Raw genomic sequence first — 16,884 nt, 5'->3', positions numbered from 1 at the left:
ACTAAATGAAAAACACTGCTTACTGGAATATAGTCAAGTCAAGGTCTATCCCTAGATCCTTAACATTATGTTTGAGTGGATCTAGCTTCTTCCATTCTCTGGGCACCCGATACATGTTTCTTTGTCCATGTGAGTGTTTTGCTTTTATTACTTTATTTCATAAGATTTATACACTGCTTGATTGTAAAGAAGCTCAAAGTGGTTTGCAACAAGAATAAAACATTAAAGTTATGGTGAACACAGTTAAAACTGTGGAATGGGTCTTATGTGGCACCTTTAAGAGTGCCCATTCCACAGACTAAAGCAGTCAAGTGGGCATATATGGCAGGGCTGGCCCAAGACATTTTGGCACCTGAGGCATATGACAAAAGATGGCCCCCTTCCTGCCAGGGAAGAAGGGGTGAGGGAAGAACTACGTCAGGAACAAAGGGGCAGAGAAAAATCAGTATCAGGATTTGCTGCCCTGGTTGGTCTTGACACCTGAAGCAGTCACCTCACCTCGACTCATGGTTGGGCCGACTCTAAATATAGGGTAAGGCGGTATCACAGGTTGACTGGCTGAAGAATGATTCTATTGTCAACCCCAGTCAGTCTGCCAAATGATATGGGTGTGAAAAATGAGCAGGAGTTATGCAATCGGCCAGTTATTGCAGCTGGAAATTGTATCTCCTCTGGCTATAATGCTGATACGCATTCAGGAACAAACTGGGATGAATGAATGCATTTCTCGCATGCAGACACACTCCCCCCCCCCCACCGGAGTGACTTTAACATGTAAGGTGAGAAGAAGACTAACTGGCTTTCATGCTTCTACACTGTGAAGCTGCTAGTAAAGGTAAAGGTACCCCTGCCCGAACGGGCCAGTCTTGACAGACTGTGGGGTTTGTGCGCCCATCTCACATTTATTGGCCGGGGGCCAGCGCTGTCCGGGGACACTTCCGGGTCACGTGGCCAGCGTGACATCGCTGCTCTGGCGAGCCAGAGCCGCACACGGAACGCCGTTTACCTTCCCGCTGGTAAGCGGTACCTATTTATCTACTTGCACCCGGGGGTGCTTTCGAACTGCTAGGTGGGCAGGCGCTGGGACCGAACAGCGGGAGCGCACCCCGCCGCGGGGATTCGAACCGCCGACCTTTCGATCGGCAAGCCCTAGGCGTTGAGGCTTTAGCCCACAGCGCCACCCGCGTCCCGTGAAGCTGCTACCATTTCGTAATAAACATGGTTAACATAAAGGGGAGCTGAATTGATGTCAAGATTGTGCAGTTTTGTTAGGTAACCGGGAGACTTTCCATCCTTTGGGTGATAAGGTAAAGGTAAAGGGACCCTTGACCACTGGGTCCAGTCGTGGCCGACTCTGGGGTTGCTGCGCTCATCTCGCTTTACTTGCCGAGGGAGCTGGCGTACAGCTTCCGGGTCATGTGGCCAGCATGACTAAGCCGCTTCTGGTGAACCAGAGCAGCGCACGGAAACGCCGTTTACCTTCCCGCCTGAGCAGTACCTATTTATCTACTTGCACTTTGACGTGCTTTTGAACTGATAGGTTGGCAGGAGCAGGGATCGAGCAATGGGAGTTCACCCCGTCATGGGGATTCGAACTGCCGACCTTCTGATCGGCAAGTCCTAGGCTTAACCCAGAGCGCCACCCGTGTCCCCTTTGGGTGGTAGTCAACTAAATATTTGCACTAGTGCAAGGATTAGCACTTTCCCCCTTGATATGCCACCCTTATATCTGCTTTGGAGGGTTCAAGGGGAACCCAGAGCAAATTTAGCAGGTGCATGAGAAGAGGAGAGAGAAAAACCCTTACACTTAAGGAACATTCTCCTTAATGCTGAATTCTGTACAATCCATACTGTCCACTTTCCTAAAGAATATCATCCAAGCAAGTTACAGTTTATATGGATACAGGTCAGAGGTTTTGACCCAGGTCAAAATAATACACCAAGAGAGAAGAAAGGGTGCTCTTCTGAGAAAGCAAAAGCAAAATCATAAAAGTGAGGTCATAAAAGTGAACATGTGAGAAAATGAAAGTTTTAAAAAATCAGTTATCAGAGTTTCAAAGAGATTACAAAGCCATTGTCAGTCAAGCCACTGTTCCTTTTAGCCAGACTGCAAAACAAGCACCTCCTTCAGCAGTACTGAAGCTTAGATGTTTGCATGAAAGTGCAAATTTACCTAGGATCGAAACAATGTAGTGTAATACCTACCTAGGATCGAAACAATGTAGTGTAATATAATGATTCAGTAATTCAATATTAAGTGTGGTGCAAGTATTAATGTGATGGTGTCTGTTAAGCACTTTGAACACCCTAAATCAGCCTCAGTATAATTGATTGATTGATTGATTGATTGATTGATTGATTGATTGATTGCCTTTACAGCCTACCTTTTTCTCCATGGACCCCAAAGGTGGCATTCATGATTCTAACCCCCCCCCTCAATCTGCACAACACAACCCTGTGGGGGTAGGTTAGGCTGAGTGACAGTGACTGGCCCAAGGTCACCAAGTGAGCTTTATGGCTGAGTGAGGTTTTGAACCCTGGTCTCCCAGGTCCTGGTCTGGTCTGTCACTCCAACCACTACACCCCACTGTCTCTCTGTAATAATTATGGGGCTACTTCTGAGGATGTGCAGACCTAATTTCCCCTAGACCTGAGTAGCCATAATGTAATGAATATTAAAAGACATGCCGAGCAGGAAATATGACCCCATGGTAGAGTTGAGACTTTGTGAACTTCCCATTTTATGATGTATGTGTGCATTTTAGAAATTAAGGCTGCATTTATGTGGAAGGAAGGGCCAACCTGTGACCTGGCTGAGACACTTTTAAACAGCAGTAAGGAACTTAAACCTCCCAAGTGGATCATTCCTGTAGAAGATATAACATGTGACCCAACCTACCCATGTTGACAGGCACCTCTTTGAACTGGTTCACACATGCATATATTTTTAAACTTAATTAGTGGAATTTTCAGTGATGATGGGGGTGTGCAGTGCTTTCCCCCCCGGGGGTACACATACCCCTAAAAATTTTGTTTGGCCTCGTTGGGGGGCAGTATTTCAATATGAATAGGAAAATGAAAGTACCCCCTAACATACATATTTTTTAGAAAATAAGCACTGGTGTGTGTGTGTTAGTGTGAAAATAAGCCATCCCAGATTGCACATCAGCACAAAGAATTCTCCCTCCTCCTTACTTGCAGTACTTTTCAATGGAGGCAGTTCCCACATCCCACTGCCCAAGAATAGAGAAATCAAGTGATAAGACCTGGGTTTGTGAATGACTTAACACCCCCCCCCCCGCCGCCGCCTTCTTTGTAAGGTTGCACTGGTTCAGGCATTCATTTCATCTTCCAGAGAACCTTTGCCAGATATTGAGCCTAGGACCTTCTGTATTGAAAGGAGATAAGCTACAGCCCTTTTATGGAGACTGGGCACATGGGCTCCCCAGAGCTAAACTAATAACAGAGGGCTCGAAGCAGGGTGAGGACAGTTACCACTGAAACTTGCAAGATGCAGGTGGGGCAGTGGCTGTGCCACATTTATTTCAGCAGGAGATACTCCCAAAGAATTTCTGTTTGGGTCCATCTGCTGCCACTTTCATAAATATTACTTTTTGGGAGAATGTTTCGTGAAGTATGCAAAGCTGTTTTTGTTGTTTGAATAAGGCAGAGGATTGTTTACCGTAAAAACCAATTTGGGGTGGGAGGTGGGGGGAATAAGTGCCAGGTTATATTCAGGAGTTCAACAAAGCCTAAGCAAGGCTTAAGTGAAGAGTTAACATGCAAAGTAGCTTCCAGTCTATCTTCTACAAAGTCTATTGCTAGAAGTCGCAGCCCCTCCCCCACCCAATCATTTGTTATAAAGGCTTTTTTATGATACAAATTTGATAATCTCCCTTCCATGTTGGCAACGTTCTAATTTGCGTTGTAAGCCCATAAAATTCGGGCTCTTTGTCTCCCCTGAAGGCCACAAGGTTTTCAAAGATACCATTGTGCCGCCTAAAACCTATAAAATTGTCACTAGGGACTGATTAAACAGTCCTGAATTGAAACAGTGCGGGATTTTTTGTCTTGGTCCCTTTCAGGCATGACAATGCCCTTTTCAACTCCCGAGACAAAAGGGGGTTTAAGGGAGCGATTCTCTGGGAGATTCTTCGGAGATAACCCCAACCATATGGAAGACAAGGTGGCCAGCAGCTGAGACAAAAAAACAGGTGACAACAAGGACTGTCCACCCCAACCCCCAACCCCGGAAACAAGAGGCTGGACCCGAATATCCTTCTGCTCCCCACTCAGATGTCTTCTTGAAACCACCACCCACGGAGTTGGGCATCGCACAATGACCCTCCACAACAATGGGACTGAGAAGGCCCACTGCAGCCAAAGGCACACAAGCAAACACACACACACACACACACACACAGAGAGAGAGAGAGAGAGAGAGAGAGAGAGAGAGAGAGAGAAGTTGCTTTGTGGTCGACCCACCAATCAATGCCCAGAGAATTTGATCCTGCGCCGAGGGATGGTCTGGTTGATAGCCTCAAAAGCAAAGAGGTGCGCTTAATTGAGAAGAGTCCATTTTCAGATGAGCTGTTTTAAGGAAAGGGACACACCCGGGCAAACGTCCTTCTTTGGTACCAGTCCTGGTGGGAAGTGAAGCCCCACATCTTCTTCATCTTCTTCTTCCTCATCTATTTATATGCCACTTAAGGCAGTTTACAAAAAAAACAACACATTGTAAACACATAAATACGCATGCACAAGTAGCAGTAAAGCTGAAAAACTAGAATACCCAAATAAAACAAAATCATTAAAAAGTAAACGCAGCCGTACATTGTGAAAACAACTAAAGAGTCAAGGTTCCATCTAGAAACCATTCAGCCTAAAGGAGTGGGTCAGTAATATTTCTCCTAGTATAATATAGAGCAGACTCCCCCCCCCCCCTTGGCTTAAGAAGCCATCCAGCCAAACCAAAGGGTCGATAATATTCCTCTTAATTGGCGTTCGAGAGAATGCGCGCAACTCCCATCTTCCTACCTCCACAGCCAGGTAGCCAAGAGAAGCGAGGAAGGACCACACCACCACTTTCGAACTTCGCAAAAGGCGAGAGATACGGAGGTCAGAGGATCAGTTCAAAATCCAACCTGCACTGTTTGCACTAGAATTTCAATTCTTCCACCCAACGCCAAATCACTTCCCTCTGCTATCACTATTGAGATTATGCTGTTTGCCAATGGACGAGGTAGCAGGTTCCCATCCTAAAATCATTTAAAAGAGCCTGGAAATACGCAAAGATTTTTTTTTAAATAAAAATAAAAATCCTGCCTTTCATCTCAGTTTATAAAAGTTGAGAAACTTCGAGGGGCTCTATTTAAGTCTTCGTTCTTATCGCATTGCGGCTGACAATAAGGCTGTACGTGAGGGAACCCGAGAAAATCCCTAGATAGAAAATCGCTCAGTTAACCCCCCACGCCCTGAGAGCCAATTAGGCAGTGAAAACGTGCGCAATTGTTACAAAATAGCATCGCGAAACCAAGTCAGAGCCGGTTTCTTTCCTGTCGGAAGAGCTGTTTGGAAAATATATATACATTCTCGGTACTGTCACTTCGCAAAAACAAGGACAACATCAAATCAAATGAAACAATCGATCAAGGCAGGTGGCAGAATATTAGAAGGGCTGTGCAATAATGTCTCCAACGGTGGTGGTGCTGCTGCTGTTACTACTACTACTCAGCTTGCATATATGCACGTTTTATTGTGCGATAAGAAAGGGAGGCATTTTTCAGGAAGCTTGGAGGAAACCAGCTGTTTTAGGTTCCTTTCCAAGGAAAAGGGTCTGGGGCAAAGTTGCGTTTTTAGGCTATATGGTGCTTCCTTTCCCAGTTTCTGAACGCAACGCTTTGAAATAAATATATCCTATTTTTTGATACGTTTCTTATAAATCCGGCTAACGTTAACTTGTATTTCAACGCGAGATATTTGAGCACGTGCGAAACGGCAGTTGAAGCAAATGGATTTTTCGAAGCCATGTAACTGGGCCTTTAAGTATTAGTTCACCGTGTAAAATCTGGGTACAGTCATTGACTGTAGCTATATATAATTAGGGCAAACGTTTAGTTCAGAGCATCCGTCTTCCTGTACACATTCGTATGGTAAATTTAATGGCAATCACATTGATCAATGTAGCCTTGCATTAATAGGACGAGATGGTGGTATTCAAATATGGCATTTGCCAGATCGCAGACTGTGGAACTCTCTCTCTCTCTCTCTCTCTCTCTCTCTCTCTCTCTCTCTCTGTGTGTGTGTGTGTGTGTGTGTGTGTGTGTTGCTTTCCTACCGCGAAGGGGTCCTAGCCTTGGAAACAGTCCTAGAAGCCCATATGCAGGAAAGCACCCCAGAGAGAGGGGGGAGGGGTCAAGCATCTCCCTAACAGCTTGTCACTTGACAGTCACTCTTTCCGGTGCAAATTGCCCCTTCGACATAAATGCAGGGAAGCAATTCGACCTTCTGAGCGTTTACAGACTTGCGAACCCCGCGAACTCCAAGGGACTGATTTTAATCCCATAATTCCAAATGACCAGGCAACGGCACCCAAAAGATATTTAAAAAGATATTTAAAAGGGAACTTAGTGGGATCCTTCCAGAAGGGAAGAGACCTTGGTCGCTCCCAAACACCAATTCATTGGATCATTCGGCCTTGATTTGCGAGAAGAGGACGAGGGCTATTTATTGAGCCTTTGTTCTGATTTGTTTGCTGGTAATATGAAGTTGGGCCAAGCAATTGTTAGCCTCACACTTTCCAGTGCATTCTCCTCCTCCTCCCCGCCCCCCCCTTTCCTTATCCCCCGAAGTTCGATCTTTTGCAGGGAGGGAGTTTGTAGCACCAATTAATTTAAGAGGGCAACCTGAATTTGCCGGCATGGTCCCATCAGAAATAGTGGATGATATGGGACTTCTGGGATCGCAAGCGCGCGCGCATCTTGGGATGCCGGCCTCTTCTGCCAAAAAGACACGGATCCCGAGGGTGGTTTTTGTTTGCCAACAATCCGGTTTATTGATCAGGGTAAGAAAGTTCTATTTGAAAATCAACTATGTCTGATACAAGCAACTCACTATTCGTTTTGTTTAGAATGAAACTCAACCTTCTTTTTCTTTTAAAAAGCAACTATGTTTTCGGCCAGCTTTCTAAAACAAAAGGCCAAAAACAGGGTTAGGGCGAGACGATCAAGGTTAGCTACGCCAGGCATTCCGATCCCCACAACATTGACAGGGAAGTCCCGTTGAATTCTGTTCTTTTCCAAGTAACACCAGGATCCGAAGCACCCCTCCCACACTGCTGTCTATTAATCCGGAACAACTACCATTCGTGGCTTTGCTACTCACAATCGTTCATGAGGGCTGCCATCCCATTTCACCGACAACAATGGGTAGAAAATCCCCATATTTTCCCGACCCCTTACTGTGAACACTGTGTGTGTGTGTGTGTGTGTGTGTGTGTGTGTGTGTGTGTTGAAGGGAAATTAACCCGGGTTGGGCGATCTTAACTTTGCACCCTTCCTTCTATACGCCTTCCTATTTGCCAATCCTCTTTGGAACTTAACCCCCAGGAAGAGTGCGTAGGAATTGCAGTCTTCAAGATCCCACTGTTACTTCCGCGTAAAGATAATTTGGCGGGGGCGGGAGAGAGGATTGGACCCACTTCCCTTGGTAGCAAGCAGCTGGGGTTTTGATGTCTGGGTTTTTCTTTCTTACTGGTTGGGATCCGCGGCTCATTTTACTCTAAAGTAGTACTATCCAAGCCAACGCCTCGCGAGATGAAGGCACCAGTCCAAGGCGTCGCCCCAGGGCAGGCGGGGTCCAGTATGTGTGTGTCTCTCTCTCCTTCTGGCAACCTGTCTGCGTCCTCGGCGCCTTCCTCACCCCCAGTTCCAGGAGACAAGAGCCGGGGGCGCTAAGTGCTGGTAGGTGGGGTAGAGGCTTAGCGAGGCGGCCTGCGGGAAAGCCGGGTAGCCCTGGAGGCCGAGCGCGCTCTGTGCGCCTCCGTAGTCCTGCGCCGCGCCGCTGCAGCTCTGGCACGCCTTGCCTTCGCGCACCAGCACTGGCACCACCACCCTGCGCAGGAGAGGCGCCGCCGCCGCTCCTCCTCCGCCGGCTCCTTCCCCGGCGCGCTCTCCTCCGGCGCCGCTGCCCTTGGCGCGCTTCATCTTGTAGCGGTGGTTCTGGAACCAGATCTTGACCTGGGTGGGCGTCAGGCGCAGCAAGTGCGCCAGCTGCTCCCGCTCGGGTGCAGACAGGTAGCGCTGCTGACGGAAGCGCCGCTCCAGCGCCAGAGTCTGCGCCTTGGAAAAGAGCACTCTGCGCTTCTTCTTCTTCTCGTCGTCGTCCTCGTCCGCTCGTGTCGAGGCGGCGGCCGGCCGCGATCTGCTCTCGGGGCCGCTCTCGTCCGAAGCTGCGGGGCAAGACAAGGGTTGGGGAGGGAAGGAGACAAGGCAGGCGCGTTAGATCCCGTTTCGTGGTTGTCATTTGCTTATTTACCGCTCCAAAGGGACGCATGTAAGCGAGGATTAGGAAACTCCGGAAGACTGAAAGCGCAGTCGAAACATCATCAACATCAACAACATCATCAATGAAATATAGTGGTACCTCGGGTTAAGAACTTAAAAATTGTTCTTAACCTGAAGCACCACTTTAGCTAATGGGCCCCCGCTGCCGCTGCGCGATTTCTGTTCTCATCCTGAAGCAAAGTTCTTAACCCGAGGTAATATTTCTGGGTTAGCGGAGTCTGCAACCTGAAGCGTCTGTAACCCGACGTACCACTGTACTGTTCAATGGATCCGACCTATAGGTTAGGTCTGAATGGTACATTATGCTGTGTTTGTGGAGAAAGAGGGCATGGGGAAGAGGCTGCTGGATCAGGCCCCTGGCCCATCTAGTCCAGCATCCTGCTCTCACAGTGGGAAACCAGATGCCCGTAGAAAACTCCTAAGCAGTTGTTCAGCCCCAGAGTCCTCTCGCCTCCTGTGGTTTACAGCAACAGGCATTCAGAAACAGAGTCATCATGGCTAGTAGCCCTTGATAGCTCTCTCCTCCATGAATCTGTCCAATCCTGTCTTAAAGCCATCCAAGTTGGGGGCTGTCACTGCCTCCTGTGGGATGAGTTCCACAGTTTAACTGTGCGCTGCGTGAAGAAGCACTTTCTTTTACCTGATATGTGTATTTCTAGAACATATAGCTATAGCCACACACAAAATGCAGAAATAAATCTGCCCAACCACCCATAGATCCATTTTCTCTGGAGATCCGACAGAGCCGAAGCCCAAGAAGCGCTTTTATTTGGGCGCACTGTGACCTTTTTATTTGGACAGGGCTTTGATGGTGGATCGGGTAGGATTTACACAGGAACGCACGAAGTTGCTTTATACGAAATCAAACCATTGGTCCCATCCACGGGAGTAGCTCTCCAGGGTTTCCCAAGGGAGATATTCCCAACCTTACCGCGAGATGACTCTGGGAATTCTCACCCGCCTCATCTTGATTTTTAAATGTGGCTATTTTATGCATAGTTGCCAGCCAACAACACTGGAGACTGACGTGAACTGGTCTCCTGGAGCACCAATCCACTCCCGCAAGAACCTCGGATAAGAACAGGAGCAGCACTAGGACGCGGGAGAAACCGCCTTCCTGTGGTTTGCGTTGAGAAGACAGCGCTACCGCTTCTGTGTCACGCGAGTTAAGCGCGAGACTGCGGGCAAGGTTTCCTTTCAGCTATCATCTTGATGAAATATTGTTCTTATCTTACCCTCTCTATTGGAAGAGTTTTACAATAGCGAATATCTCCCCTTGATTTCAATGAGCTCCAGCCAGTCCTTTTACGAAATATTAATTGTACAGTTGTAGAAATGGGTTTGTGGCTTTTAGCTTGCTGAGTTCCTAATCTTTTGCGTTTTATCTTATTTTTTTATTCATACTTGGGCAGCTGGAGCGCTTGCTAAAGCTGCAAAACAGTAAATAACAATGATTGGTGCGTTTGGTGGTTTGTAGGGTGCGTATATATGTATGTGAGTGAGTGAGTGTGAGAAAAGAACAAGAAAAGTGAGAGGTAGACATTTATCGGATGCCCAAAAATCTATTAAACTTTCTCATCCTTCTTACTGCCTCTCCCATACATACACACACACACCCAACTGCAAGGGCTCAACATCTATTTTAAAGTACCCTTTTGTATTCGCCGTCTCCAAGCGTAAGGTTAGATCAAGAGATCTCCCGGAAGCCCCCCAAGCAGCCGCTCGCCTTAATAAGCTAAAAGAAGAGAAGATGCGGCTGAGCGCATTTGTTATCCTAAGCATGGATCGTGGGTGGGTATGTGGAAGTGATATTCCTGGTGGATTTACTAATGGCAAATGCTTTGTTTATACGGTGCGTGAGACATGCCTCTAGAAACCAATGGGTCTGTCTTCCTGTCTGTCTTTCTGTGACAAGAATCTCTCCCCACCTCCTCTCATTCAGGAGTCGCTTAGCTGCGAAGGGACCAGCTTTTATCGAAGTGGCGGATGGAAAAAATCGGAATGGAGGCGCATCAGCAAGAATACCTGCGAGGGTTTATGGCCAAGGGCCATTGCCTCCGGAAAACCCCACTAGGAAGCCCTGGGGCGCACCATTTTCCCAAGAAGCGTTTTGGAAGACTGAGCTGGGTTATTAGGATTTTAAATAAGCTGCTACCCGTTGTGAATTACTCTGTCTATAAATGGACTCGTACTCGTTTGCGTATTTCCTTAATTCAGTGCCGGAGATTTAAGATGCAAGCCGTTCCTGTTCCACAAGGGGAAGGGTCCTTAGATATCCAAGAACTGCTACTCCGCTTCTGGAAACATTGGGCCAAACGAGAAGCATCTTCTGGAGCGGCAGACTCTTGTATTTAACCAGGGGATCTGCTTTTGGTGAAAGCAGAGCCGAGGCCAAGAAAACGACCCACTACTCTCCTCATCTTGAGAACAAGGGAGCTTAAACTATTGGCAAGACGACCGGAAACAAGTTGACTTGGACTTAAGCTGCGTATACAGCATCCATTTCTAGCACACCCACTCACCCAAATAATTCCGGCAACTATAGTTTACTCCTCACAGAACTGCAATTCTCGGCACCCTTAGCAAACTACAATTCCCAGGATTTAATGGGGTATGTGTGTCAGTGTGTGTGCTTTAAAGGTTTAGCGGGCACACAGCCTGTAAACCCATCTGCTCTCGGTGGAACCAAAGTTACTTCCATCGAAGGTCGCAATCTTGGGCGCGTTTACTTGGGAGTCTCTTCGCATCTAATGGGACTTAATTCTGAGCAAATATGCATAGGATCGGACTAAACGGCAGCCTGAAAAGGCTATTGGGGGGTCGTAGGGAGGGGGAGCTTATATTTTACAAGGCTGCAGGCAGCACGATTCGGCAGGAGTGAGGCTTGTAGGTGTGGATTTCATTAAGTCCGCCCCCCTCATTTTCCTTGATCGAACATTTCTCCAAACCTCACTGGGGTGGAAGCAAAAATCACTGCCTAGCCAGCCCAAATTAAGCTCTGTCCCATTGATTTCAAAGGGAAATAAAAACACGTGGCTACATCTCCCACTGAAATCAATTGGACTTCTTTTTAAAAAAACAAAAACTTAAGTGTGGCTGGATTTTACTCATAACTTGGTTAGCATTCAGCTGGAGTTCAGACCAATGGGACTTGAATCCAAGCGCTGGAGTTTATCGGGCTTCGAACAAATATGCATCGATGGATGGATGAGTCAGATCATCTTTCACTATTATATTACCATCATGATCTAAGCCATGGATTCTGTAGAAAGGCTGGAACTTGGTACATGCGTACATACTAACTACCACAGAAATAGACTACAGTGCTTTAAGAGCCTTTACTTGGAAACAGAAATCGGTGGTGAGGGAAGGGGAGGGAAAGACAGACCGTAGAAATCAGCTATGATGAGGAAATTGCCCAGGGATATACTGAAGCGTGTTTTGTAATTAAACAAACTGAGCCCCTGGGGGGGGGGGACTACAAAAGACAGCCACGGATCTAATCTTGTTGCCCAGCAATACAAGCATATTCTAATCATTATAATTACTACAGTAATATTAACTAATTACAGCAACTGTGGTATAGATTGTATACTGGGCTGAGCTTGGTTTGTTATTTTTATCTACAAAAAATGTTTTGATTTTCCATAAGGTGGGAAATATCTCTATGAAGTCTGTTTCCCTGCCTCTAAGCAATTATAAAAAACTATGAACAGAGATCTGTTTGTTTTTTTTAAAAAAGGACTATAGAATCATATAATATATATTTGCCAACATCTTCATCTAGGCACACGTTCATTCAGTGGAATTTTCTGGCTGAGGAAGTGTCCTTAAATTCGTATGGTACATTTTCTGTAGAAAACGGTAGATATATAAACGGCAAAGCATTAATAGTCGAGGTAAAAGGCACCGTCAAGAAACAAAAAAATAACCCTACATGTGAAGTCGTAATAGTTTTAGTATATAATATGTGACCAATTAGTAAATACATATTATATTAATATCTGAACAGACGCATATGTGTCCATCTTGAAGATATCAGCGCGGAAGAGACAATACCTAAGCTGGACCATTCCTAAGCACAAAGGCTACTACAGGGATCTCACGGTTTTGCCTGGAGTAAGCTTTATGATAGGAAGAAATGTATTTCTGCCTTGCTTTGAGTAACGAGTGTGTGGGCGTCCCTGGGTCCGTGTACACACACCTGCGTACACCAGCGATATGTATGAAAGTCAAATATGACATCTCTCGCTCAATATCTCCTGGATGCATAGCGTTATCGATTTCCCTTCAGTGGGGTGGGTGAGTTCTCCCCTCTCTGCCGCACGCACGCACCTTTCCATCATCTCTGCCCAGCAATATTCTTGGGGTTCAATATTCCTCCGCCCATTATCTCTGGGTGACCACCACGTCCCCGTTATCTCCCCGCCTGTTCCACCTCCCTCTAAAATGGTGGTCGCCTTTATTTTCTCCCTCCCTCTCCCCCGGATCTCCCCCAAGCCCTTCATCCCTGTGCGATCTCCGCGCCGGCCCCCCCCCCCCCACTCACACAGATACTGGCTCCTGTCCGTTTCCATCCATTCCCGGTACAGGGAGCGGCCGTATCCCTCGCTGGGGTCCTGTTCCTTGCCTCCGCCGCCTTCCGGCTCGGGTAAATCCAAAAGGCTCCGCACCGTGAAGCTGATCCTGCCCACGGTAGTCATGGCAGAGATGCCCGCCGCCGCCTCTTAGTCAGTCCTCGGCAGTGGCGGTGATGGGCAGGCTAAGGCGAGGAGAGCGCAGCTACTGGGTGCCGGGAAGACTCGGCCGGAGGCTCATCCCTGCTTCCCCTCCGGCGAGAGATTAGTGTCGCTTACCGAGGGGGCTCCTGTTTATATCAACAGTCCTCCTCCCCAGCGTCAACACGGGCTGCTTTCAAACCGTCCCTGTCTATGGGATGCTAAGTACCTGAATTAGTCAAGTGCTCAAGCTCTAATGGGGAGTAAGGGCAACCTCACCCCCCCCCGCACGCACACACACACGCAGCCCCCTACCCATCCCCCCTCCTCTCCCCACCCCCCACAGAATCACCCCTCCCCAAAGCCAGCAGGAAGCAGCTTTCAGTGTTACAGATTCTGTCTGATTAGGCCAAAGTGGGGACAGATAATGGTAATTGTTCGCCGTGAATAACATCTTGGGTGGTATGCGGGGACCAGCAGCCGCCCTCGCTAGCCCCTCCGCCCTTCTGTGAGCACACAAAGTGAATCCTCGCAGGGACATCCGCAGCGCTTGTCCGGGGCTCGCTTGCTTTTCGCCTCGAGCCCTCCCTCGCTCCTCAGCCTTTTCACGAGAATGCAGGAATTTATTCATTGTTTGTTTTCTTCTCCCGGTTTGGGAACCACTTCGGGGGCACAGCTACCCAGGATTCAGTCTCAATGGGTCCCCTTCTCTTCTTTTGCAGAGGGTGCGTAGGGCTTCCCTTCGCGCCTCAAACATCCAGGGGCGTACCCCGCGGGAACAGCCTCTTGAGTCCCTCTCCGCCCAACGCCAGGGAGGCACCAGCGTGGCTGAGCTTCCCAGGTCGTGAAAACGCTTTCCCAGGAAGCCCGTTCCGTCAGTGGGACCGGGGTCCTACTTCCAAAGAGTATCGCAGACTCCTAGCTCGACCCATCATCTTGTGGAGGCCAAACCATAGAATCATAGAACTGTAGAGTTGGGTGGGACCATGAGGGTCATCTGCGCCAAACCACTGATTTCTGCTTTCCAAAGGTGTGAGCCTTCCTTGTAGCCAAGTTAGCGAAGGGCCACAATTCAGTGTGAGAGAAAAGGTTCTGCATGCTGTCGATTCTGGGTTCAGTACCCACCATCCCTAGGTAGGGGTGGAAAGACTTCTGCTCCAAACCTTGAAGAGTCACTTCCTACCAGTGCAGGAGATGGATCACAAAGCAACTTCCTGCAAACCTGCAAAAGGAAAAGAAAGAAATGATCGTTTTGCCATGTTGTTGTTTTTTTCAAAACTCAAAGATAGAACGGCATTCCTAAGCACACTTACTTGAAACTAAATCATATTGAAAGCTGTAGGGATAGGTGTTAATCTCAGGGGGCTTCAGAAGTTCTTGTGCACACAGATTATACACATTTGATGGTGTTAAACTGGAGTAAGCAGGAATGGGGAACACCTTGACCTCCAGCTGTTGTGTGACTTCAGCCACCATCATCCCTAGTCATTGGTAGTGATGGCCGGGGCTGATGGGAGCTGGAGTCCAACAACATAGAGGGGCCCTGGATTCTCCACATCTGCTTTAGAGTGGTTGGTATTGGAACCGGTGTGGCTCACTTTGGGCTGGGTTGACAGCAGTGTTCCTAGAAGAGGGAGTTATTCCACTCCTGCCTGGGTGGTGGGGAACAGCGTAGAAGGGATATTTGGATCTATTTTCAAGTTATTTCAATCCAGTGCCATAAGCTCATGCCACCCCCCATCCTCGCATAACACAACTGAAGCTAAAAACTGTGGGAGTGTTGTGGGTAATAGGAGAGGATATATTGATTAATATTATCCTTCCTAACTCGCGCTAGCAAGTTTCGTTATGCAGCAGAGTGCATTCCCCCTTTTACACAGCAAGAAAGCTGGTTGCAGACTCGTGTGAGTCTCTTAAAATAATAAGCAATTCAGTCTGGCTTGCCCAGATTGAGATCTGTTCTATTATTCCTGGTAAGACCCCTTTTATCCCTCCTAAAAGTATAAAGACACAACAGTCTTATTTGTAAGTAACAAAAAGTAGTTTTACTTGTGATCAGGCAGAGCACAGTGTGATTCCTGAAGGCAGGCTTTAGGCTTAAAGTTACAAATATGTACAGACAGGTTTACCCCATATGGGAGATAACCTAGGAACTGCCGGCTAACAGCCAGCAGTGCAGTCTAGGTGAATCAGGAAGCAGACAGGACGAAAAAGAAGAAAGGAGGTGGCTACGTGACTTGGCCTTTTGCCAGGTCTGGAAAGGTCATACCCACCTACTAGTTGTGGGAATGTTCAGGGTGGCAGGAGAGGATATATTGTTTATTAATATCCTTCCTAACATGCACCAGCAAGTTCCTTTACTTAGCAGAGTTTACATTCCTTTTTTACATGCATAGCAGATAGCTGGTTGCAGGCTTGTGTAAGCCTCTCACTATTATAAAATTCAGTCTGTCTTCACATTGAATTGTACGTTCCTGGTAAGTTCCCTTTAATCCTCTTAAAAGAATAAAGACGTGACAATCTTATGCAAAGTCAATAAAAGAAGTTTACTTACATCAGTTCACAGTTGAATCCCTGAAGGCAGACTTAGTTAAAAATACGTACATGTGGATCTATCCCATATGGGGGAATAATCCTACTGTTCCGCTAGCTGAGAGCTAGCAGAGCAGTCCTAGCTAAAAGCTGGTCAAACAAAGGAGTCCAAAAAAAGAGGTGTGCTGAGTGACTCTTCCTTTTGTTACCTGGACAGGTTAGGTCACACCCACCTTCTATCACATGCAAAAGGATGGATACTTCAGTCAGGAGAAACAGGAAGTTTCGACTGGCTGCACCAAACATTCCCTTGCATGTCTTCTCTAGCATTACAAGGAATGTTGTACTTGACTGCTCTCAATGGATTACATCCCACACTAGTCACATGCAAAGGAAAGGATGCTCCAGACCAGGTGTAACAGGAAGTTCAACTGGCTGAACCAACATTCCCCTGCATATCCACTCTAGGCAAACAGTAAGTGTGGTACTTGACTGCTGTAGTGGATTACATCCCACAAAAACAGCAAACCAACTTTAGATAAACCAATAGTCTAATTTAGTGGGAAAAGTCATGTCAAAACAAAATGTTAAGAGTTACAATCATTCTGTAGAAAGTTACCACAAAAGAAGGTTGTTCCTGAAGCAGCAGCTGACAGCTGGATCCCAAGAATGCAAGACGCCATCTGTGAGATGGATGCTCAGGGTGGAAATGGCACTCTCCTTTAAAGGAAGAAGAAAAATGTACATAGTTTTAGGTATAGGCATTGTTTTCTAGAGTCAGATGGGTTTGGGACTCAAAAGGAAGTGGATTGGTTACACTTAAGCTTAGAAAAATGTCCAGAATGAGGAGTGAGGCAATGAGGGCGTTGCAGGGGGTTGGACTAGATGACCCCCACATTCCCTTTCAGCTCCACAATTCTATGATTCTCAGATTCTCAGATGGTACTAGCTAGTTAAACAGGGGAAATGCAGAAGGTGCATTCCTCTTCAACAAGGCATTTGGCTAATTATACAAGCTATGACCTTTTTGTGGGAATGTTAAGGAAGGTAGGGGAGGATATATAATTTTG

At 47.1% G+C, this 16,884-nt stretch overlaps 1 protein-coding gene and 3 long non-coding RNA genes across 5 annotated transcripts in view; 2 read left to right on the top strand and 2 right to left on the bottom strand.

Moving 5' to 3' along the window:
- The window catches only part of LOC309527274, a 439,252-nt gene that overhangs the window by 211,429 nt on the left and 210,939 nt on the right, over positions 1-16,884 (top strand). The gene's annotated exons all lie outside the window — the stretch shown is intronic.
- LOC309528732 lies at positions 1,191-2,364 on the bottom strand. Its single transcript, XR_014217891.1, has 3 exons — positions 2,206-2,364; positions 1,644-2,173; positions 1,191-1,284 (listed from the first exon to the last, which is right to left on the bottom strand). It is a non-coding gene; the product is annotated as an uncharacterized lncRNA (long non-coding RNA).
- Positions 7,029-13,568, bottom strand: NKX2-8 (NK2 homeobox 8). The gene is made up of 2 exons (XM_082192690.1): positions 13,114-13,568; positions 7,029-8,449 (listed from the first exon to the last, which is right to left on the bottom strand). Exons 1-2 carry the CDS (start codon positions 13,265-13,267, stop codon positions 7,917-7,919), a joined length of 687 nt encoding a protein of 228 aa, XP_082048816.1. The 5' UTR covers positions 13,268-13,568; the 3' UTR covers positions 7,029-7,916.
- LOC309515095 lies at positions 9,680-12,577 on the top strand. The gene is made up of 2 exons (XR_014212262.1): positions 9,680-10,245; positions 10,507-12,577. It is a non-coding gene; the product is annotated as an uncharacterized lncRNA (long non-coding RNA).

This window comes from Podarcis vaucheri (genome assembly GCF_965113315.1).
Source record: "Podarcis vaucheri genome assembly, chromosome: 1".
NCBI classification, from domain to species: Eukaryota; Metazoa; Chordata; class Lepidosauria; order Squamata; family Lacertidae; genus Podarcis; species Podarcis vaucheri.
This window is presented reverse-complemented; position numbering and strand designations above follow the sequence as displayed.